Source organism: Cibotium barometz, chromosome 5 (assembly GCF_041138505.1).
Source record: "Cibotium barometz isolate CiBa-2024 chromosome 5, ASM4113850v1, whole genome shotgun sequence".
Taxonomy (NCBI): domain Eukaryota; kingdom Viridiplantae; phylum Streptophyta; class Polypodiopsida; order Cyatheales; family Cibotiaceae; genus Cibotium; species Cibotium barometz.
The window spans coordinates 21,168,368-21,191,246 of record NC_141050.1 but is presented as its reverse complement, the minus strand read 5'-3'; the positions used below and the strand labels follow the sequence as shown (position 1 = coordinate 21,191,246).

The 22,879-nt window shown below is 42.5% G+C and overlaps 1 protein-coding gene across 4 annotated transcripts; it reads right to left on the bottom strand.

Annotated features, from left to right (window-relative positions):
• Positions 1 to 3,735: 3,735 nt before the first annotated feature.
• Positions 3,736 to 7,375, bottom strand: LOC147638191 (putative pentatricopeptide repeat-containing protein At3g01580). Of its 4 annotated transcripts, none has more exons than XM_086798110.1 (2): positions 7,045 to 7,375; positions 3,736 to 6,778 (listed from the first exon to the last, which is right to left on the bottom strand). In XM_086798110.1, the coding sequence occupies exon 2, from the start codon at positions 6,739 to 6,741 to the stop codon at positions 4,882 to 4,884; it is 1,860 nt and encodes a 619-aa protein (XP_086654236.1). In that variant the 5' UTR covers positions 6,742 to 6,778; positions 7,045 to 7,375; the 3' UTR covers positions 3,736 to 4,881. The 4 variants fall into 4 exon arrangements, with proteins under 4 accessions (XP_086654236.1, XP_086654234.1, XP_086654235.1 ...); XM_086798108.1 differs by having other exon boundaries at positions 3,736 to 6,957; positions 7,045 to 7,373; XM_086798109.1 differs by having other exon boundaries at positions 3,736 to 6,936; positions 7,045 to 7,373.
• Positions 7,376 to 22,879: the final 15,504 nt, after the last annotated feature.

The following is a 22,879-nucleotide window of genomic DNA, read 5'->3' as shown; positions in this document are numbered from 1 at the left end:
ATTTACCATGTAATGCGTAATGTTGGTATCACCCCATGTAATGACCATGGCTTTTGTAAAATTTTGAATCTCTTCTTGAAATTTTTGGCACTCCTCTCTACAGTCGTTCTACTTTTGCTCATTAATTTAACCATCTTATTGAAGTTTGACCAAACCTTTTCACGTAGAACTATAAGGCTTGGATTGGTGCAGTCAAACGTTGTGCATTTATACAAATCCTTCCACAAGTCCCAAGACTTTGAGTTCTTTACTTTTTCTGGCCTCTCTAGAAAATATCTTGCCTTATATCCACTCATTGACACCTGCTGGCCTAAGTCAGTGACACATGTCACCTTCTATGATATCATTGCTTAGGTCTCACACACATTTATCTTATCTACTCATAAAAGTAGAGTCACATTAGGAAAGATAAGTGTTTACACTTACACATTTATCTTATCTACTCATAAAAGTAGAGGCACATTAGGAAAGATAAGTGTTACACACTTACACATTTGTGAACACACAAGGTGGACACGTACACATAAGACTTCGAATCCCAAGAGAGACTCATAATCCCAAGAGAGACGCACCTCTAAGTTGAAATTTGATCCTATCTTTTACCAAACCTCGAAGGCGGACTTCTAGAATCAGAATCCAAAGTGCACTAGTGACTATACTCGGGAATTAGGTAATGGGTTCTTTTTTCAACACTGGAAGTAGTGAGTTTAAGATCTTGCCAGTTGCAGTTTGCCTGTGCTTGTGTAACGTGTTTGTACATCAATATGCAATGTGAGGCCTGGGCATACATTGAACATGGACAATGCTGCAATGCTGCATACATTGGATGGGGACTGCGTCAGGAAAAAAATTGTCCTTTAATGCAATTTCAAGCTCAAATTGAGAAAGATCTGTTGTAATTTTGCCTAGCCTTGAATTTAAAGGAGCAAAATACTTGCACTTTTTAGTTATAAAACGAGCTAACGTATCCAATTTTCTCAATAAAAACCTGATCATTAATGATCATCTTGAAGTCGTCAATGGTTATTTTTTTCACTGGTTAAAAACATTAGGGGGCATTTGAGCATAAAAAGGACCCTGTAGTAAGGATTCCTAATTTTAAGGAATTAAGACTAATTTTATTGAGGATTAAGGAGACAAAGCTCATAATGACGCCTACTTTTGGGCCTAAAAGTAGGGGATCTCTCTAATTTTCTCTCTAGGATTCTCTTTCTAGCTATTAAAATCCTCTACTAAGATCACTGATATCTACGCTTTCATTCTTATTTACTCCACTTTAATAGTCATATTTGAAATTTTTTTCACATTCCGTTTCTTTCAATCATTACTATTATTAATCACGTTTCTTACCAACCTTTGCAATAAGATTCTCTCTCTCTCTCTCTCTCTCTCTCTCTCTCTCTCTCTCTCTCTTCTCCCCTTTTTTCCAAGTTCTCTTCTCCTATTGCGATTACAATAGGACAGCCTATCTCCCTCTCTCCCTCTCTTTATCTCTCTTCCTCTTTACAATAGAATAGTCCTATTCTAAAAACAATAGGACAGCCTTGAGTCACTTCAAACTAGTCTCTTCCATTTTTCGAATGACAAAAATTTTAGATTCAATAAGAGTGCGGAAGGTGGACTTTCATATTTGCATATTGAATGAATATGCAAAACAATCACGAAAGAACATTTGAATGCACATGAGAAGCATGCAAGAAGACAACATGGTTGGACTAATGTGGATCTTTGGATTGATGATATTTATATCCTAATGATCCTTCTTCGCATTGTCCTCCCTTCACTGATCTCCCTTCATTTATTCAGTGTGTTGGAGAGGGTGAGAATGGGCTGCTTGTGTATTGTAAAAGATTAAGCATGAGCGATGCATGGAGAGTCCAATTTCTCCACTCACAAACACAAATCTTAAAAAGCACTTTGAGTAGTACGCAACATGCACTACAAGATGCACAAAATAATATTGTAGAGCTAGAGAAAAGAGACAAAGAGAAAGAGGCTTGTGTTATGAAGCTACAAGACATAATCTCTTGCATGAAGAGCACCCCCGTGGGAGCAAGAGAGCAAAAGAGAACATTCAATAACATTCAAAAACTCGTAGTTGGTGGTGGTGCTCGCAAGCGAAGAATCCATGCAACAAGGTTTGTTTTTTGTTCTTTGGCTATTATTATTGCGTAATTTTGATTAAGGTATTTTTGGTTGTTGTGGTTGTTATAAGCAATAGATTAAGGTTTTTTGGGTAATCTTTATTGGTTTGTGATAGAAACTTTTTGAAAGAAGCATGTGGTGATAATGGTCCTTAAGATTTTGGAGAAATATTACGTACTTATGTGAGGAGGCATGACATTCTTTCCATCATTCGAGACCCACGTCACAAGAATGTACGTCAGGTACTTGCAAATGAGATAATGGATGGATTTACTAATCTTCTAAGCATTGAGGAGGTTCAGAATGCATGCGATGAGGTGAGCATTAGTATAAAAAGAATATTAAGCACTCCATCAATTGCTAAAAGATATTAAACACTCCATCAATTGCTAAAAGATACTCTCCGCAAACAAGGCATCACAAGGATTATTTTTCCTGTCCCCACATAAAGATAAGATTAGCAAAGAGGACATGCAATGATGATGTGAAACACAAAAATGGAGAGTACTATTGCATCAATGATACATTAACCATTGGAGCTTGGGAAAAAAAACGAAGCACAAATGGTAAGATTATGTATCCCTACAATGAGTTCAACAATATATTTGTTGATCTACAACGTCTTCAGAGAGCTATGATCTTATTCTACGGACTGCCTAAACAATGTAAGTAATTTTTTACGTTCTTTGTTGCGAGCTAAGAAAAAAATCTTTCAAGTATTAAAACTTATCTACTTTTGTTTGTCATGCAAGGTGACAAGGTAAGTTTTATGTTGAAAGTGGATGAGTGTCAGATTGTGAAAGGCAAGAGGTTATAACGAATGAGTATCACACTTATGAATGAGGTAATGGCATATGTAAAGAGTGAGATCAACATGATTTAGGAGACTGAGTTACCTTTGGAAGGTTTTAACGAAAACCCAGACAATCAAACGAGCAATAGGGAGAGGGTTTGCAAGTTAAGTTTTTCCTCTTTTAGTGTCTAATCTGAGAGAGACATATGGTGGCTTGGGACGTTTGAAGTACCGAAGGAGACACATGAAGTGTTGGCTTGGATGTTTGATAGGATACCATGAATTACCAATGTCATTAAAGCACAGATTCAAGGCAAAAAATTAGAAGTGGAGGGTAAGGGCACTTATACAATAGACTAGCATTTAGGAGGTGACTTGAAGACAATAAAGTGTCTTCTTGGGTGTCCACAAGGTGCTAACACCCTAAATCCTTGTCCATGGTGCATGAGAATGGTGAGAGAAAAGAAACAAAAGAAGGCATGAAGGAAGAGGAAGCTAGAGAATCAAGATGATGAGAATGACATAGTGGATGATAATGCTAGTAATTGGGTTGGTGGTATCTTGTCTGCTAACATTCGAACTGAGCCAAACAGGCATTTGAGAGACCCCGAATGGAATCATGTAATTCCATTCGAACTCAAGAATGTCCACTTTTATACTTTGCATGCATTCATGCGTGTGTTTGATCGTCTGCTCAAGTGTCACGTTGATTATGCATTTACTATGCAAGGCAAGGAAAGACAACATAAAGCTCTTCAAAAAGTAGAGGAACTACTGAACTCAATTGGATGCCATGGCAGCAATGTGCATATTACTGTTAACAAAAAGACCTTTGGCATAAATCATGAAACCTAAGCTTCACCATCATGCAAGACTGTTGCAGAAGAAGGAAGCTTTATGCAGATCATGCATTGTTGAGCAAGAGAAGCAGAAAAACAAAATGATGTAACTACCAGCACGGGTTTAATGTTCCACCCCTCCTATTTATACCAAAGGATCTTGGACCCCGTGTATGAACCAGCTTGTCTACACACAATTACTCTTGCCCATATCCCTTTGATCCCCCATGCATACACATCGTTGAGCCCTTTAGTCTGCTTGGCTTGACCTGAGGTTCTCACCTCCCTTCGGCAGCTTGCCTCAAAGTAGCTACCACACTTACTGCCTGCAAGTGGTGACCTGTATCCTCATGTCCCCATGTATATTGCTAACCTTTGGACTGCCCATCCTCAAGCCCTTTGCTTGATCTCCGTCCTTAATCCACTCGATCCTTGCCAATTCATTAGAGGCCATGACAAACTCAAAACTCTCTCGTGATTTCTACCCATGATCAAAGGACAGTCTAAAAAATTCATTAGCGGCCAGGACAAACTCGAAACTCTTGTGATTTCTACCCATGATCAAAGGACAGTCTAAAAAATTCATTAGCGGCCAGGACAAACTCGAAACTCTCGTGATTTCTACCCAAGATCAAAGGACAGTCTAAAAATTCACTGCTGTCAATGTGAAGCTCTGACTGCCTCTCAACTAAAGTAAGTGGGCCAAAAAGAGAAGAGGGTCCAGCAGCAGAGCCTTGTCCATGAAAAAGAGCTAACTGATTCCTCACAATTTGCTAGTCTTTGTGCTAAAGTTGGATGCTGGAGTGTTCTTTTTACCTGCTCAAACTCAGTGATAAGAAAAAAAAGGGAATTATGGCCATAATCTTGTTATCAAAGGGTTTTTGGTGATTTTTTCTGAAGTGTTCTTTCACACCCCCTTGTTTACAAGGCATCCTGATATACGCCCCCTTACCCTAGAAGATGCACGATATATTCATGTCATTTGACCTGTGCCACTTGTAGAAACACCTCCTTCCAGAATCCACACCACACTCCACAAAATAGTAAATACAGACCCATGCATATTGAACCCTTCTGCTCTCCCTTCCCATGGAACTACAAGCCTCACGATGCATCTACATCATCTGGGATTAGCTCCAGCACAGTGTCCAATTGTGGAAGATAACCTTCTTGTTTTGCTGTTCTCATTAACCCTTTGAATTTTGCAAAAAGCTCATCATTTTGCAAAGCAAGTTTATTTCTAACAAAAAATTCATGAACCTCATTGGTAACCTCAATCCAAGCCCTCCCAAATTTATTAGAAGCACTTGCACAAAGTCTCAGCTCCTGTAATTTATCAGCATCCTCGCACATGTGAGCGGCCGCAAAAATATCCGACATGAGCATATGCGCAGCAGCATCGAAATCCAGTGTCCTAAGCCGATCAAAACATCGCTTTCCCAGCTCAACGTTGGAGTAAATTTTACAGCCTGTGAGCAGAGACCTCCACATAATATTGTCTGGTGGAATGGGCATAGTCTCAACTAAACTTTCAGCCACATCCAAGCATCCTGCACGGCCAAGAAGATCAACCATGCAAGTGTAATGCTCAACACTTGGTATCATTCCATAATCAGTCATCATAGAATTAAAGCACTTACAGCCATCCTCCAGCAAGCCTGCATGGCTACAAGAAGTGAGAATTTGAGTAAAAATCATTTGATCAGGAGTCACCCCTTGCTGTCTCATATCATAGAGACATTGCCCAATCATCTTTTCATCACCATACATGGCATATCCTGCAATAATTGCACTCCATGAAACATCATTTTGACTGGGCAAGTCCATTAATACTTTATAGGCGTCCTCCAGAGTCCCACACTTTACGTACATTTCAATAAGCGTACTTCCGAGTACCACATCTATATTGAGACCCCTTTTCCTTAAGAGACCATCTATGAGATGTCCCTGCTGCAGTGCACCCAGGCTGCCACATGATTTCAAGACACACAAAAATATAACTCTATCTGCTAGAACACCCTCATGCTGCATTTGTTCATAAAGATCAAAGACTATCAGGTCATGCCCTTGGTTCGAAAATCCTCCTACTAGTGCACCCCATGATACCACATTCCGTTTTGCCAATCTATCAAACAGATTTTTGGCCTCCTCCATGCTACCACATTTAGCATACATATCAATAAGGGAGCTACCTAACACTACATCTAATTCAAGTCCATTTTTAACTACCTCATCATGAATAAGCCTGCCTTGTGTTACCACTCCAATGCTTGCAACTGCTTTCGAGATACATAAGAGAATGACTCTATCAGGCCTAATGCCATCCTGTTGCATATGCTCAAAAAGCTTTAGGGCAAGATATCCATGCCCATGTTGGACATAACCTGCAATAATTGCACCCCATGACACTTCATCTCGAATCAGCAATTTTTCAAAGACTTTGTGTGCCTCTAATAGGCTCCCACATTTTGCAAACATGTCAACAAGGGTGTTTCCAACAACTTGGTCTGCACCAAGTCCATTCCCAATAATCTGAATGTGCATTATCCTCCCCTGGAAGGAGTGTGCTAGGCAGCTACATGCTTTCAAAATCCACAAGAACGTGACCCTGTCAGGTCTTACATCATCTAATTGCATTTTGTGGTACAGTTGAAGAGCACTCCAGGTATCACCCAACTGCACCTGAGCTGAAATGATTGCATTCCATGTGTAAATGCTGGGATTAAGAACCTTGTAAAATACCTGGTTTGCTTCAAACAAGTTCCCACATGAGGTGAACAAGCGGATAAGCTGGTCTCCCCAAAAGGAAAATGTTTCAAGTTTACTCCTCACCAGGTGATCATAACATTGTCTGCCAGCTGCCACCTCTTTCCTTTCAGTGCAGCCTTGCAGGAGGCAGTACAGTGCCTCTCTCGGTGCTCTCGTGTCAACAACAATCTGATATGTATTGTCTACCTTCTTCATCTATCCTTGCAAGATGGAGCTTCCATCCATGTTCATGCTGGGGCAGCAAACTCACGTTAAATGATAGAATCAGAGCCTTCATTATTGAAGGGTGAAACAAAGAGCCCCTAGAGCAAGATCGGGGCACATCGTAGTCTTCAAAATGGCTAGCTGGAAAGGAAGGATGGATGGATGGTTGGTTGGATGATGCACAAACTACATGCATTACCAGAACACCTAACACATAGCCATAAAAATTTCATGTGATAGCACATGCCCAACACAGAGCACTTGACAAAAACAACATACAGTTAATCTATTCACCTTCATTTCTACACGAGCAGGTGCTTGCTGGGGCCGCCCAAGGGAAGCACGTAGAAGAATCCGATGAGCCCAGAACAAGCCGTGAGAACGCACAAGCCCTTCTTGCCAGAATCCAAGCGTACATGACCCTTCTTTCAAGAATCCAAGCTTGACCATCAAACGCGCGCGCGCACAAACACGGCGTGATGTGGCATCGTGATCATCATAAACAAGAAAGCATCAACCGGGTTTGAGAGGAATTCAAAGCCCAATTTAAATGGGAATCCCATTTTAAATGGGTAAAAATTGCCCCTGTTCATTGTTCATTGTGCATATTATGGGATGATAGTCACACTCGTGTGGCAAGACTTGACCATGAGGCACGTCGAGCACTCCGCACTCAGGCAGGCACGCCCTTGCCCCCGATGCAAGCAGTGTTTTGGGCGGGCCACGTCCCGCAAGGATGCCCTCCCTTACCCCGAAAGCGGGCTCGTTAGGCAAACGGTGAAGTGACATTTGGGAAACGGTGAGAGCGGCGAAAACGACAAAACGGGGAAAAACGGCGAAACAGTGCCGCCGAGCCGACAGGCCAAGATGGAGATAGGCCGGATGGGTTGATGGAAGGCATGTGCCAAGGTGAGCCAGGCTAACAGGCCGGCAAGAGGGAAACTTGACGTGGGAACTGTTCATGGAGACATGGGGCTAGGAACTGGAAAGTTGTGGGAAACTCTGATATGGTGATGCATCAATGGCAACAAGTTGGGATGGTTTGGAAGGCAAGCAAGGTGGAAACGGCCCGCATGGGGTCGAGGATGGAAATGGGCTCGAGGCGCGTAACAACCGTTCATGGAGCCATGGGGCTAGGAACTAGAAAGATGCGGGAAACTCTGATATGGTGAGGTGTCAATGGCAAGTTGGGATGGTTTGGAAGGCAAGCAAGGTGGAAATGGCACATGCCTTCCATTGGCAAGCAAGGCTCACCTCGGCACATGCCTTCCATTAACACATTCGGCCCGGCCTCCATCTCGACCCATTAGCTCGGCGTCACCGTTTCATCGTTTTTCCCCATTCCACCGTCACTTCACTGTTTGCCCGACGAGCCCCCTTTCGGGGTGAAGGAGGGGCATACTCGCGGGACGCAACCCGCCAAAAACACCGCTCGCATTGGGGGCAAGGGCATGCCGTGCGTGAGTGCTCTACGTGCCTCATGGTCAAGTCCTGCTCCATGAGTGAGACTGGGATGATAGTCTCACTCATGGGGCAAGACTTGACCATGAGGCACGTCAAACACCCCAGATGAAAGTCTCACTCATGGGGCAAGACTTGACCATGAGGCACATCGAGCACTCACGCACTCCGATAGGCACGCCCTTACCCTCAGTGCGATAGTCTCACTCATGGGGCAAGACTTGGCCATGAGGCACGTCGAGTACTCATGCACTCGGGTTGAAACTACCATCTCATAATACTGCAAAGCCCAAAAAAAACTCGGGTCTAGTGTAATTGCACTTTTAAAAATCAAATAATACTTTCAAATTTTGAGATTTATATTTATATTTATATGTATGTATGTATGTATGTATGTATGTATGTATATATGTACCATCCATGTATGTATGTATGTATGTGTGTGTGTGTGTGTGTGTGTGTGTGTGAGTGAGTGTGAGAGAGTAAGCTGTGAGGAGGGTCCTTTGGACTGCGACAGTGGCGGAGTGGAGCTTTGGAGTGCGGTTGCGTGGCAACATCATCTCCTATGAGAATCCCAAGCACAAGTATTCATGAGGTGAGTGATAGACCTTGCCCATGCAATTGTGAGCTGGGTTATGGAATATTGGCTTCTTGGTTGAGCTAGTTTATGCCCCCAAGTGTGGTTGGGCAAAGCCCCATGACATTGGTTTGTTTTTGCACTCTTTCTATGGTGCAAGGGCTTTCCATAAGTGGCACCACTGCTGGAGAATAGCCCCCATCGCATATCTATCCATTTTGTTGCATTGTTGTTGAAATCTTAAGAAATTTATGTTCAATTTCTGCAATTTCTACATGTTTTTCAATTTCTGCATGTTTTTTAAATTTCTGTAATTTTGCATTTTCAATGAGTTTTGTAATTTGTGCATTTAGATTAACTCTACTCTAACTTATCATTTACAAGTTCAATTTTTGGTTTTCAACATTTCCTATTTTTTTAACATTTTTCAATTTCAAAAAGAAAAAAACTATCAATTAAACATGAAATTGAAAGAATCGGGTTAAATAGACCATAAAATCAGTTTCCTAGCATAGTATTTATCCCAATTTCGACTCCTTACGTGTAGAGAAATCAAGATAAAAACAAAAACTAGGGGAGGATTTGCAACGCACAGAAATTTGTGTGTTTTCTACACATTCTGTGTTTTTGCATTAGTGTAATTAATGTGAGTTAATTACACTTAATCCTCTCTCTAATATGGGGCATCTTCACTAGCTATCCGCATTTAATGCGTACCACTAGCCCAAAAAGCCCAAAAGCCCAAAAGCTTGTCATATACCCATTTTTGGGTGAGTTTTGAGTGGCTGGACGCATTTGATGCGTGCAGGTGCCCAAGTCAAAGATTTCGGAAATACTCTTTTCCAATGGATAAACGTAAATCGTAAACCGAAAAAAGTAAAAAGTAACAAATTAAAAATTAAAAATTAAAAATTAAAAGTAAAAATAAAAAAGAGAATGTAAAAGGGAAAAAGGGAAAAGGTAAAAGGTACGGGGGTAAAATATACATATATATATATAATTTTTGAAAAGTGCACGCACAAGTTTGCCTAATATATGTTTTGGGCCATTGCTAAGGCAACTTCTATGACATCCCAAAAATTTTCATTTTTCCATAGTTAAGGAGCTTAACTATGGCAGAAAACGCCTGGTAGCGCTTGACTAACCCAAAAAATACACTATTTTTGTTGCAAGATGGGTTAAGAAACACAAAAGGTACGTTTTGAAAAACTTTGGACAATCCAAAAAAATTTTCAAAAAGTAAAAAATAAAAATAATAAATTTAAAAATTTAAAAATTCTTAAACTTGTTCGGTGCATCTATGGGACCTTGAAACTCCCCATATTTACATGTACCTACAACTTGGGCATGTATTAGAGGCCTATTTAGACGATAGCGCATCTATCGAGGTAGGCACGTACCTGCCCTACACTAGGCTGAGGACCTTCAGTCAGAACCCAGTTTAGCATTGTACAAGGACCTGCACTAGGGGCCAGTGATACATCGTCAGATTTTGAGTCAATAGAAGGATCCCCAGTCCCAAGAAGTACGAACCCTAACTAGGCCTCACCAGTCAAGCCAGCTACCAGTCTTTTTGACCGCATAGCTAGTTACCTCAAAGGTTCGCTACCTCTGAACCAAATCTTACTACATAAAAACCACATGATGAAGGAGTTGTGGTAAACTCTAGAGAGACACTGGTGTACTCTCATCATTATAAGCATGGAGCGTTCACGTTGATATCCTTGTCCATACAGCTCCTGTTGCACTTGCTGCAACTATGACCATCGAACCACCCCTTGCACAAGTGCTTATGCCTGATGGTGGTAGAACATTGGAAGAAGTGAAGGCAGTAAAGGCATTGATCTAGGTTGCAAGAGCAAAGAAAGAAGAGACTTTGCAATTGGCATAGGAACGATTAGCAGCCCAAACAATTCAGTATGCCCAACACGAGTCCCAAACCAGGGCTACCCAAGTAGTGCATGTCAGTCTCCACACAAGCAATAACATTGCATCTACCTCAGGGAAAGATCTACGCTTGCAAATCTTGGATCAACATCTTCTCACAAATGATTAGGAGTATGAAGCATCAACAGAGACTCTTGTGGATTTTGCTACCGACCAAGCTTATGGTGTGAGTTGGGAAGGGATTGTCCAATCAATATCTAGGGCCACAACAGAGGAGAAACGCTTGCAGGATATCTACGATTACATATATAGGATCATTGAACATAAAAGGATCCAAAGACCTTTGGTGCAAGTCAGGACATCCAAAGCAAGAATGACCACGATGAGCGAAATGGTAACACCTCTTGTAAGCCTAGTGGATCCTACTTTTGTAGTATCACCAGCTATACCATGGGCCAACCCACATCTTCTAACCCACAAGGCCATGCAGAGACTCAAGAGCATACTAGAATGAACTTCACCCTCGTAGATCCTAGAGTTTTCCCCACCCAAGACACTACTAGTACTCTGCCTCATTGGTAAGCACCACACCACCAAGTATGGCACCTATGATGATTGACGCATTATTACCTTTGAGCCACATGTCCATCATTACCATGGTAGCCACCACCACTTCACACATGGACCCCCCTAGAGGGGTCACATCTCATTCTAGTGCACCCATGAAACATCCCTTCTCTTGTGAGTGTGCTACCAACTCTCAGTGCAAGACTAACTGCACTTAATGCCCACATGACTAAAGCACCTACTAGTGGGGTGCTAATAAGACACATACCTTATGTAACACATCTAAGGTTTAAACCAATGCATCTGACACGAATCCAATTCTAGGAAAATAGAGTAAAAGGAAACTTGCAAGAAATTGATTAAATCAAACCAAATAACTCATCAAAAACCACAAGTTCAACATATTCAATATTTGAGTGAATAACAAATAATACTTAGCTCAAAAGTCACGACTCCAATACTGAGTGCAATCATCCCCCCTCATGTGTGTGGCCTCTCCACACACACACATGAGTATTTACGTAATACTTTATTCCAAATTAGGCCCCCAAAAACACAAAAAGATGTACAACACCTTCTTATGCTCAAAATAGAGTGTCCATAAATCGAGGCTAGGGTTTAAAGCATATCACGCTTTACAAAATATTAAAGCTCAAGTCTATGCTTGATAAACTAAGGCTTTCCAAAATAAATTAAAATATGTATAAGCTAGTACATGTATATACAAAGCTTGTTTACAAAAAATGTGTGCCCCAAGTAGTAAGACTTTCGATGTTTACCCTGCTCGATCACATTCCACCATAAAGTAGCACTTTCGATCAAGTCATTACAGGCACATTTGATCTTGTCCTTTTTTGAGAACTTTTTGCCTGAAAAAGAGTCATCTAATTGGCTAAGCCATGCAATAAGAACTCGTGCATCCTTCTTGCCATCATAATTTTGGAAAGTGAATGCCTTTCGGCTAATTCGTGAATCTTTTTGAGAACTCTAAGCTCGCAAAGTATCTTTGACAGTGCGCCTAACATGATCACTTTCCTCCTCATCAGAGTCGGAAGAGTCACGCTTGCGCTTTGAACGCTTTACTTGATGCTTAATGTTAAGATTTTCTCTTGCATAGTGGGTTGTGTAGGTAAAGTGGCCATTGCAAATAGATAGATAAAGAAAGTGTGGTTAATAATGTAGATAAATAAATAAAGACATGAAACTTAGCTCTTGAACCGTTGAATTCGGGTTTGAAGTCGTCAAATGGTTGATCTTGACATCGTCCTTTTACTCCAATTCTGAATAAAATCCGAGCATGGTCAAGAAGCTTGAGTTTTCGGTTGACTTCAGTAAAAAATTTAAAGCCACTTGAAAGATCCTACCAATGCTTGATGCGGTGAAGAAATTAGAGCCAAAATAGCACCTCTACGAATTGTCGATTTTTTTTTGATGCTCTTGGATGCCCAAATTTTTTGTTGCAAGAGGCTTCCAATTTTTCAAAAAAAGAGAAAATCTAATCTGAAGTTTTTCTGTAACCTGAAAATGCGAATTTGTTTTCCCTTTAAATCTAATTGTTTTTCTAAAATTTGAGCTCTCTTTCTTCTTTGAACCCCTTTGAAAACCTTTAAAGATAAGCTTATATTATAAAGCTTATAATATAAGCTTTCTTAGCAAAGCTTATAAAGCTTTTAAAGAAAATCTACGCTCACTGTTAAGAACCCAGCCGCGTATTAGAGAGGATAAATTCGCTATTATGGAAATGTGAGTTGTGGAATTATTTGATATTTTTGTGATTGATATTTTTGTGGTATTTATGGTACGCTCATTTGTCGCATGATCACGACTAGCTATGCGCGAGAGCGTGGAGCAGTGGTCACATGGTGATGGACGGATAAGCGAGATTTAATGTGTCTTGTGTTTTTGGTGAGCAAATCAGTGCACAGAGTAGCGTGGGTGTGATGGATTTCTGGCCAGTGCGTGGCCGTCGGGTTTTGGTGTGCACCAATGGTCGCCCGCCCATAGTTTTGTTTAATTAAATTGCTACAATTTGAATGTAAATAGCCAAGCTTGGAGACCAACTTACTTTTTGATATTAATAGACCAAAGTGGAATGTATCAAGGTATTTTGAGCAGTTACTTTTTGCTAATATATAAATACATGGATGAGGAAGCGCGCTCACTCATGTGCATGGGGGAGATTTGTCATGCATATCTTGCTTTTTATGCTCTTCTTACTTATTTGCCAAGTTTATGCTATGGTGATGGAGGTTAATTCACAACATTGGTATCAGAGCTCAGGTTCTATTAGCTAGCTTGTAACATTGTACAAAGCCTCCTGATGCCCATGCATACTCACCCACATCTCATCATGGAGGTCAATTGATGGAGTCATCATCTTCCTTTACCCTCAAGAAGAAGCTATTAACCAGTGGTCTTTCTTACTTGAAATTTGTGGAAGCCTTCTATTGGCTGAAGGTTTCTTCTCTCAAGCTTCTTGGAACCCAAGGTTTTCCGTCATCTATACTTTACTCTTGAGCTACTACTTCAGCTTGAGAACCAAGTTTTGGCCTTAATATATATATAGCCTATATACTCTCTACATAAGGCAAAATCCCCATATATCAAACATCAAAAAGCCTTTATTTTAACTCTTGGAGGAAAAGCCTTATTTTAATAATATATAAAGAAGAGCTTCTTCTGTGTAAACATGTGCCACGCTAAAGAGAGAGAGCTATTTTGATTTGCTTCCATCCTCCTCCTAGCCTTTCCAAAATCCTCTTCCGACTTCATATCGGGGGCTCACCCTCTATCCATCGAGCACCCTTCTTGAGGGGTTTCAAGCACCTGGGAGCAAAACCACCTTCTAAACCCACCTTTTGCACAAAGTGGTTTTGTTGATTTCTCTGCCTCTTCACAATCATCTATCATTGATGATGCAATCGCCCTTGGTTATAGCTTCTCAAACCACCCTTCATACCTACTGTAGCTCCAGCTCTTCCTCCCTTCCAATATCGGATGGCTATGGCGGCTCACCACACTATAACCTTTTGTTTTCTCTACTTTGCAAAGGTCGTCATTTTCTTGAACTCTCAAGATCAGGGGCCCTTAACGCTGCTTATCAAGCCTTCGCTTAAAGCTTTCAACTCAAGATCAATATCTACCTTATGCTCCAGGGATTTCAAGAACTCTAAATTTCCTCAACTTTATCTCCAAGTTTACCTCACGGACACCCTTTTATCCTCCTAATTGTGATCTCGGCAACACCAATCAAGTCATCAATTTTGAAGAGGATAATTCACAAGCTTAATTCATCTGTGCTCGGGTAACTTCCACTCTCAGCTTTCAATTTTCTTTACTTCATCATACCGTCATCAAGCGACAACTTGTTGCAAAACAACTCCGACATGTGTACCCCTTTGACTAATGCTACTCTGGAACAACAAATTTATTTATTGCAACAACAACTTCATGAGATGGTGGAATGCCAATTACAAGATCGTGGGACAAAGCGACTGCGAGACATGGACGCTGAGGACGTCCGAATTGCTAAAATTTTGTGAGCCGCTTCGACGCTCAACAAACCTGCAAAGAACAAAAGATAAGTCGTCGCTCCTTTACTTTTTCTCGCTTCGATGGTCACAAAGATGGAAAAACTGTTTTGTCATGGTTGAGTCAATTTGATGACTACTTTGCCGAAGAATTTTTTTTCGAGTGTGTGACAAAATAAAATGTCACGTAGGCCGTAACGCCTATGACCGACGGCGGCAGACCAGGTGGCCAAGGACGTGGCCATCCGGGGGTTCAGTGGGAGAGGACACCCATGCGGAGTCATGGGCGGCCAAGCTAGTGTGGACGGCAGGCCACACACTATATAGCCTGGGGGATGAGGGGCAATCCTCATTCTTCCTCTATGGCTGGGTGGTGAGCCCGTTCCCTCCTGTGGTAACGCCCGTAGTGGTGTTACGGTAATCTAACATTGGTATCAGAGCGTGAGTTTCAATTGGGTCGGGGTCCGCCGTGCGTGACCGGGGACCGGAGCCCACTCAATGGTTTTCAACCATTCAAAAACTCTTATCCTTATCTCCACAATGGATTGTGTGGAGGGAGGCGGCCAGAACGAAAAGAAGAACTCTCTCCGTCATCGCACACACCAAAGCAATAATATGCAGGTAAGCATTTTCATTTTTTTGCTTTGAAGCTTGTCTGCGAAAAAATGGTTTTCGTCTGGTGTAGAGAGAGAAATCATCTGGTGTAGAGAGAGAATTGCTGTAAAGAGAGAGGCGACTGGAGCTTGTCAAAGTGTGTGGCCTCGACGCTAGTAGTAATGCGGCGCTGTCTGGAGCTGTGGGGTTGAAGGTCGCTGTCTGGGGCTGTAATGTGCGCCGGCGGTGGCCAGCCCACAGGCAGCCAGCCAAGCAACGACCGGCCAGACCCGACCAGGCGGCCGGCCATGAAGAGACATAACGGCTGTAGGAGCTGGTGTAATCGGCTATGAAGAAAAGAAGCGGGGGGGGCGAAGACCAGCCCCAGGACCTCTTAACGGGGTGAAGACCACCGACGTAGCCACGAAAAGCGGACAGTAATGCAAGCTCAGACCGAGGCGTTACAGCCTACGGGTGGCCAGCCACGACCGGTGCAGCCACGCAGCGGCGGCCCACCAGCCAGGCCACGCAGCATAGCTGGCGGGGCGGCCAGTCCTGACAGGCGACTGGCCTGGCCACAGTGAGCGGCCAGCCTTTATTTTTCATTTTTATTTTATTTTATTATTTTTTAAAAAAAAATTTCAAACGACACCTCTCTCTCGGCAATGGAGGGATAATCCCGGAGGTACAGGGTAATCCTAGGTGGCTCAGGCACAGGATCCTGAGGAGATTAATTTTTTTATTATGAGTTGCAGGCACCTTTCTCTCGGATCGGAGCATCCCGGAGTAGTGACGCTTGTAGAGGCTCGCAGCGCAACACAAATCGATAGTCGACGACAGTCGACTATCGCAGGCGACCATAAGGGGAGTGACTATTCTCTCTCTACCACTGCTCATTTTATTAGCGTTTTTTTTGTAATTTTTGAGTTCTCGCATTGTCTTTTGTGCAAGAATTAAAGATGTCTGCTAGGCGTAGTGTGTCCCCACCGCCTTCTACTTCTCTAGGGTTTTCAGGTCTCTTGTCCTCGGTCGCGGGTTCAAATTGTCAGGCCGTATACGCCCGACCGTTGTCCGATCCGGAATGCGCTCGTCAATCACGCGTGATCCGCCAGCGCCCTCCTCGTCTGTTGACCCCGCCTTAGGACCTAACAAGCCCGCAGAGCGGGCCGCAGTTAGCAGATGACCCCTTTCTGGCCGATGAGCCAGATGACATGAACACTGACGTCGCCGAGGGGATCGAGGAGGACCTCTTGGAATATGACGACGATGATTATGACCTATTGGACCCTGCCGACGTCCTGATAGAGACGGAGCTCTCTAGTGGACTTTTTAATATCTTAATGCAAAACTAAATAATATGGGTAAAGTCCAGGCTGACTTAGTCACGATGCTACAGAGCATCTCCACACGGTTAGATGCACTGACAGCCGCCTCGGCTAGTACTCCGACTCCTCATGATAGACGAGCTCCTGCAACAGAGCTGAGCATAGCCTCGCCAGTGGAGTACAGGCCGATGCGCCTGCGGGGCCACCGTCCGTAGAGACAACTTCGTCGTTACCAAAAGACTTGAAGCCGCCTAGTTTTGGTGGCGAGGAGAAGGAGAGAAACAAGGACTCGATCAACATCTTTCTAGCGAAGTGGTCAGACTTGCACGCGCTGCAATAGTAGCCTATACAGCCCGTAGAGGCTAGCCTCTCATTAACCGGCAAAGCGTACAAGTGGTGGATGAGTTTGACAACTCGTCCTGCCACTTGGACGGAGTTTGAAACGATGTTTCGAAAAGAGTTTTTGCCTGTTAAATGAGGCGGAGAGAAGCTTGGAGTTATGGGACAAGTGCTCAATGGAGAACAAATCCCGGACTCAATACATCTCAAGCTAAAGGGAATCGATGCATTCCAGACATTGCGAGGCTTTAAAAGAGGCCTCAAAGATGATTACCTTGAGTACGTAGATCCCTTACAGCCTAAAGACTTAGCAGAGGCAATTAAGTATGCGCAGATATTTGATGACATCAAGTGCCGTAGTGCGCGTGGTGGTTCTAGCAGGGCTGAGGGTAGTGAGAAGAGGAGGTCAGGTCTTAAAAGAAAAGGGTTCCGTAGTGATAAGCAAGGGGATAGGATGGACTAGGAAGGACAGGGTGGTCATTGGTCTAAAAAACCGCGACCATCCAAGAAGAAAAGAGACAACGAAATCCAAAAGAAAGAGCAGTATATTAAAGCGCAAAAGAAAAATTGCTGCTTTAATTGCAATGATGTAGGGCACACGAAGGCTGAGTGTCCAAAACCTAAAGCCAGCACGAGTGGCAAAACGAGCCCAAAAAAGATGGTAAATCCTCTAGGCAGTTGCATACAGTGCAGAAACTCCCTCTCAGTTCCGCAGAGTTCAGAGAGGTGACAGTGTGTCATTGTGATGAGCATCACGCTTGTTCAGTGACACTAGTGATGTGGCAGCCTACTGTAGGTCCGCATGACATGGTGCGCATGTATGGCACCATAGGTGGCCATAGAGTCACAGTTTTCATCGATGATGGAGCTAGTCACAACTTCTTGAACTACTCGTTAGTCAAGAAGTTGGGGTTGACTGAGACCTTGACTGAGACCCGGAGCGATCATGAGTATACTGTTAGCCTAGCCAACGGGTATGACAAAACGGTATGGAATACCGTAGTATTGGGGGTCCCATTATCTATGTAGGACTACGAGGCTACCCCAGAGTCCTACCAGCATCTATTAAGGCAATAGAGTCCTTGAAGGTCTTCTTCTTAATCTTTTAGATGTCAGTGTTCACCCCATGGAAACCAAGGCATCGGCCCCAAGGTGCTAAGACAACCCAAGGTCCTACCAAGCATTCCACATGGCTGCGTCATGTCTCGATTCACTTGTATATATTTTTTAGGGCATGATTTTCGTAAATTTTTTATTAATCGTAGCACCTAGCCCATACCTAAGAGGTAGCTACCACTAGGGATAACTAATATACTTCGAGAGCATAAGAACTTGGCATACTCCGTTGGCATATATCTTACACCGTCTTCAAATAGAAATACCTTCTACTAAGTCCTCTAAGAATCTAGAAATCACTCACCACATGGTAACAACTAATTTAAAACTTAAACCAGCCAACTGTGTGTGAACATGCAAACAATATATGCAAAAGTGAAAAGCACATAAAGAACAAAAGATTATGATTTGAATACACCTGTTGTAGTGCTCGTTGATATTGTGCGTTTGCATTGATGCATTGCTGATGTTGTGCAGATTGCTTCTCTTTGCTCTTTGTAGGCATTGCATGTCTCCCCCCTTCCTAATTTGTGTGCACGGTAGGTGGACTATTGGGGCGTGTTTGTATGCTCTTGTTTAGCTGAGATCTCTGCAAAATGTCTTATTAACAAACAAGAAAAGAAAAGAAAAGAATAAAATTTGTTATTGGTGCCAATCACCGAATATAGCCGAGGGGAAAAACCCAGTGGGAGAAAAGTGCCCTGGCTTGTTGATCTTATTGTGGAGTTGATGAGCTTACCCTTGCACTGGTGGTGGATTCGTGTCCACTTCTGCTAGAAAGATGGTATCAATCACTTCAGGATGCAAGGACAACCCTGTGTACAAAAGCCGACCTCTGGAGAAGGTGGTAGAGGAAGGAGTGCTTCCTTGCTAAAATATGGCATTGGTTCTATGGGAAGGTTAAGCAGAGACAATTTTGATTTTGGAATTGCTCAATATAGGTACTCATAGTGATCCAAAATTGACATGTTGAGGCTGGGGGAAGGAGGGCTTGCAAGATAGGTGGTTGCAAGTCATTTATGCATGTATCCCTCCATTGTTGTGCTTGAACCTCCTCAGGTAATCTACGTTGATTTGGTCCTCGGTCTGGTACTCTCACATCAAGAAGGTTATGGCGTTGGGGTGTAATTCCCACAATTTGTTTCATTAAGCCCGTGCCATATCGTCGAAAGTAAGAGAGGCATAGCTAACAAATGTGTGAAGCTTCTCCAGCCAATTTCACCTAAGGGAGCATAAAAGTACCTAGAATGAGTTTGAAAAGGAGGAGCACTATAACCCCCGCGATGTTCAGGTTGAGTACTATCAGGGTCAATGCATGGTGGATATGTATCTCGCCAATTATCCATCAGGAGGTATCTGGGCATAGAACAATGAAATTTAGAAACTTCAAACTTTATACACTCATATCCATCATTACAATCCCTATCAAAAACAATATAGATAAGATCATCTCAAAAAGAACACAATCCTGTAAAGGCATAAGGAACCACATTAGTAAAAGTGAGACTATTCAAACACTGATCTACCAAAGAGCTTCAATTGTAGTGTTAATGCCTTACCTTTGGTTTTGGGTATGTCCTTCTTAAGAGGTGGGAAGGTTAGCAATTGTCGAGGAATTTGAGCAAGATAAGAGGATTTAGGCAGTGAAGTGCTAGAATCTATGCTCAAAGGAGACTCATGTAAAGTTGGATTTGTCTTAGGTACACAAGTTGATAGTGGAATTGTGTAACAAGGAGAAATTGGGACAACTGGTGATTCAATGCAAGTTTAGAGAAGGTCAACACAAGTAGATTTGTAGGTGCTATTACAACCACCTATCCTATCTTGAAGAGGTTGTGTTGATTTCCTTTGCACCCACTGATATGAAAAACCAAGAATGGCTTTTGGAATCTTATTGATACACTCTTATGGCTCTAGCCAACCATGGCATTTGGGAAGCCAAAGTGCTGTTGCACCCTCATAATAGCCTTGTGCTTTAAGAACATGCTTTGGGACCCAATGAGAAACAATCTGAGGTTTAGGCTTGGAAAAGATATGCTTTTTAGGAGGTTTAGCAACTAGGCTAGATGAGTTTGTACGCATCTTTGGGTAGCCAAATTGACAATTCCTTCTTGCTTGGCCTTCTTTGAGCAGTGACTAGAGTAGTTGGAACATGCCATCCATGGCCCTCATTTGAGGACTCATCGATTATCCACATCATTTGTCTTGGAGCTTGAAGAGCAAATGTTGAAAGTTGGTTGTGTTAGGTAGAACTACCACCCTTTTGACACGATAAAACTCGTGGAGCAGCAGATCCCAAGATGCAATCAGAATCAACTTGCAATTTGTATTGTCTATTCTTCCAATCTAATGAACAATTGGTAGCACTTAACCACGATCGACCAAGAACAGCCTCTACCACTGCCTTGGACTTACTAGCCACATAAAAGGGAAATGACATCTCGTGATCCTGAATGGACATCATAATGACACATTTCCCCTCTATAGGGTTATTATCTTCACCTGAGAAGCTTCGTAAGTCAATAGGAATGTGCACAAGTGTTGGTTGTCCCAAGGCTACCCATGTGTCAAATGAGAGAACATTATAATCTGCACCAGAGTCAATTAAGACAGAGACAAAGTAGGTAGTCTCATGAAGATGAAGACACACGTGAATATTGAAAGGATCGACATATTGTTCATCAGTAACCAACTGTAAGGTCAACACAGAAGCCTTACGACGCTCCTTGGCTCTTGCAACTCTAGCTTTAGCTTCTTCTTGAGCCTGACGTTTAAGTAGGTCATATGCTTCTTTCCGTGTGTGGGCAGCATGCATTTGTTGAAGCATGGCTTCAGTTAATGGTTCATTGTATTTCTTGAGATGACTTCCATTAATGAAGTTAGGCATTTGCTCACCTGCTGCTAGTGTCTCTAAATGCACTACACCACTAGGAGTAAGCTCATTAATCACAAACGGTCCTAAGCCACGTTTCTTGAGCTTTCGCTTATGCTTCTTAAGTGTGTACAAGAGCACAAGGTCCCCTTTTTTGAATCGGCCAGTTTACATTTCGATCATACCATTGCTTTTGTCTCCTCTTCTCGGCATACATCCCCATTACCGCCAATAAGCGGGTCTCATCCAGATTTTCCAATTCATCAATGCGTTGAGAAAGCTCATGACCAGTCCAGTCCAATTGTTTAGCAACTCGTAGAGTAGGTACAAGAAATTCAATGGGAAGAATTGCATCTAGCCCAAAAGCAAGCTCAAATGGGGTTGTGCCCACATATGTTTTATAGGCTGTTCTATATGCCCAAAGAACTGAGTGCAACTTTTGCTCCCAATCAGTCCTATGTCCCTCAACAATCTTTGTGAGTGCTGTGTAGAGAATCTTGTTTAGTACTCTCAGCTTGACCATTGGTCTGTGGGGATGATAGGGTGCAGAACGCTTGTGAATTACCATAAATTCTTAAAGTAAAAACTCTATGACCTCATTCACAAAGTGCACACCCTGATCACTAACGATTTCAATAGGTAAGCCATAGCGTGTAAACACGTACTCATACAAGAACTTGGCTATGGTTCGGGCATCATTTTTGACTGTAGCCTTTGCTTCTACCCATTTGGTCAAATAGTCAGTTGCGACTATAATATATTCGGCATGTGTGTGACGAGCTGGAGGTTTAATGGGACCGACAAAATCAATACCCCATTTGACAAACGCATGTGTGCTTAACATAGGCCGCAATGGCATATTGTCCTTTGTGATGGGAGGTTTGGTCCTTTGACAATCGTCACAACGTTTCACATATTCTTCGGCATCCATTTGTAAGGTTGGTCACCAAAGCCCAGACCACCTAATCAACTTAGCTGTGCTATTGCCCGAAAAGTGTCCACCCCCAACACCTGCATGTGCATGAGTCAAGATTTTCAAGTAGTTAGCTTCACATACACACATGCGCAAGTTGCCATCCTTGCCCCTCTTGTAGAGTTAGCCCTCTATCAGCACATAGTTGACCGCTTTAACTTCAATAGCACGCTTTCGATGTTTAGGAATTGTTCGATCAGTATGACCATGCTTCAGATAGTCCACAATATACTTACTCCAACTTGGTGTAGTTGAAATTTGGAATAATGTGACATTATGAATTGGTTGTTGAATATGACATGAAGCACAATTACGAATAAATTTTTCAGCATCCGCATGCATGGTAGGCCACCATTGCCCATCCTGAGTTATACGTCGCACACAAGTAGTAGCTGATGCATGGATTCCACCAATACCCTCATGTGCCCATTCCAAGATCTCCTCATATTGGTTAGGGTTAGGTATAAGCCGTAACACTCCATCATTACCCTGACGATATAATCTCCCTGAGATTAACTTGAATGGTCTCCATAGGTCCACATTAGGACCCGCTAGTTGTATCTGCCCACTTGTCAAAATTTCTAAGATGGGTTCAGACCATTTAGGAGCTATCTCTACAAGGAAAAGTGTTGAATCTAACATATCATCATCCACACCCACGGGAGCTGAGGTGATTCGAGACAAATGATCTGCCCTAAGATGAGTTGTTCCTTTTCGGACTGCCACTTCAAAATCAAACTCAAGAAGGATGACAAACCACCTCACAATCCTTCCAGCTGCACAAGGCTTATTCACCAAATATAGCAGTGCTTGATGGTCCACAAAAAATATAAATTTGTTTGCCAAAAGGTAATGGCAAAACTTTTTCACTGCATATATCATGGACAA

Bases quoted from the DNA above. Each gene is read 5' to 3' on its own strand.
- LOC147638191 (XM_086798110.1), bottom strand. From the start codon at position 6,741: ATGAAGAAGGTAGACAATACATATCAGATTGTTGTTGACACGAGAGCA.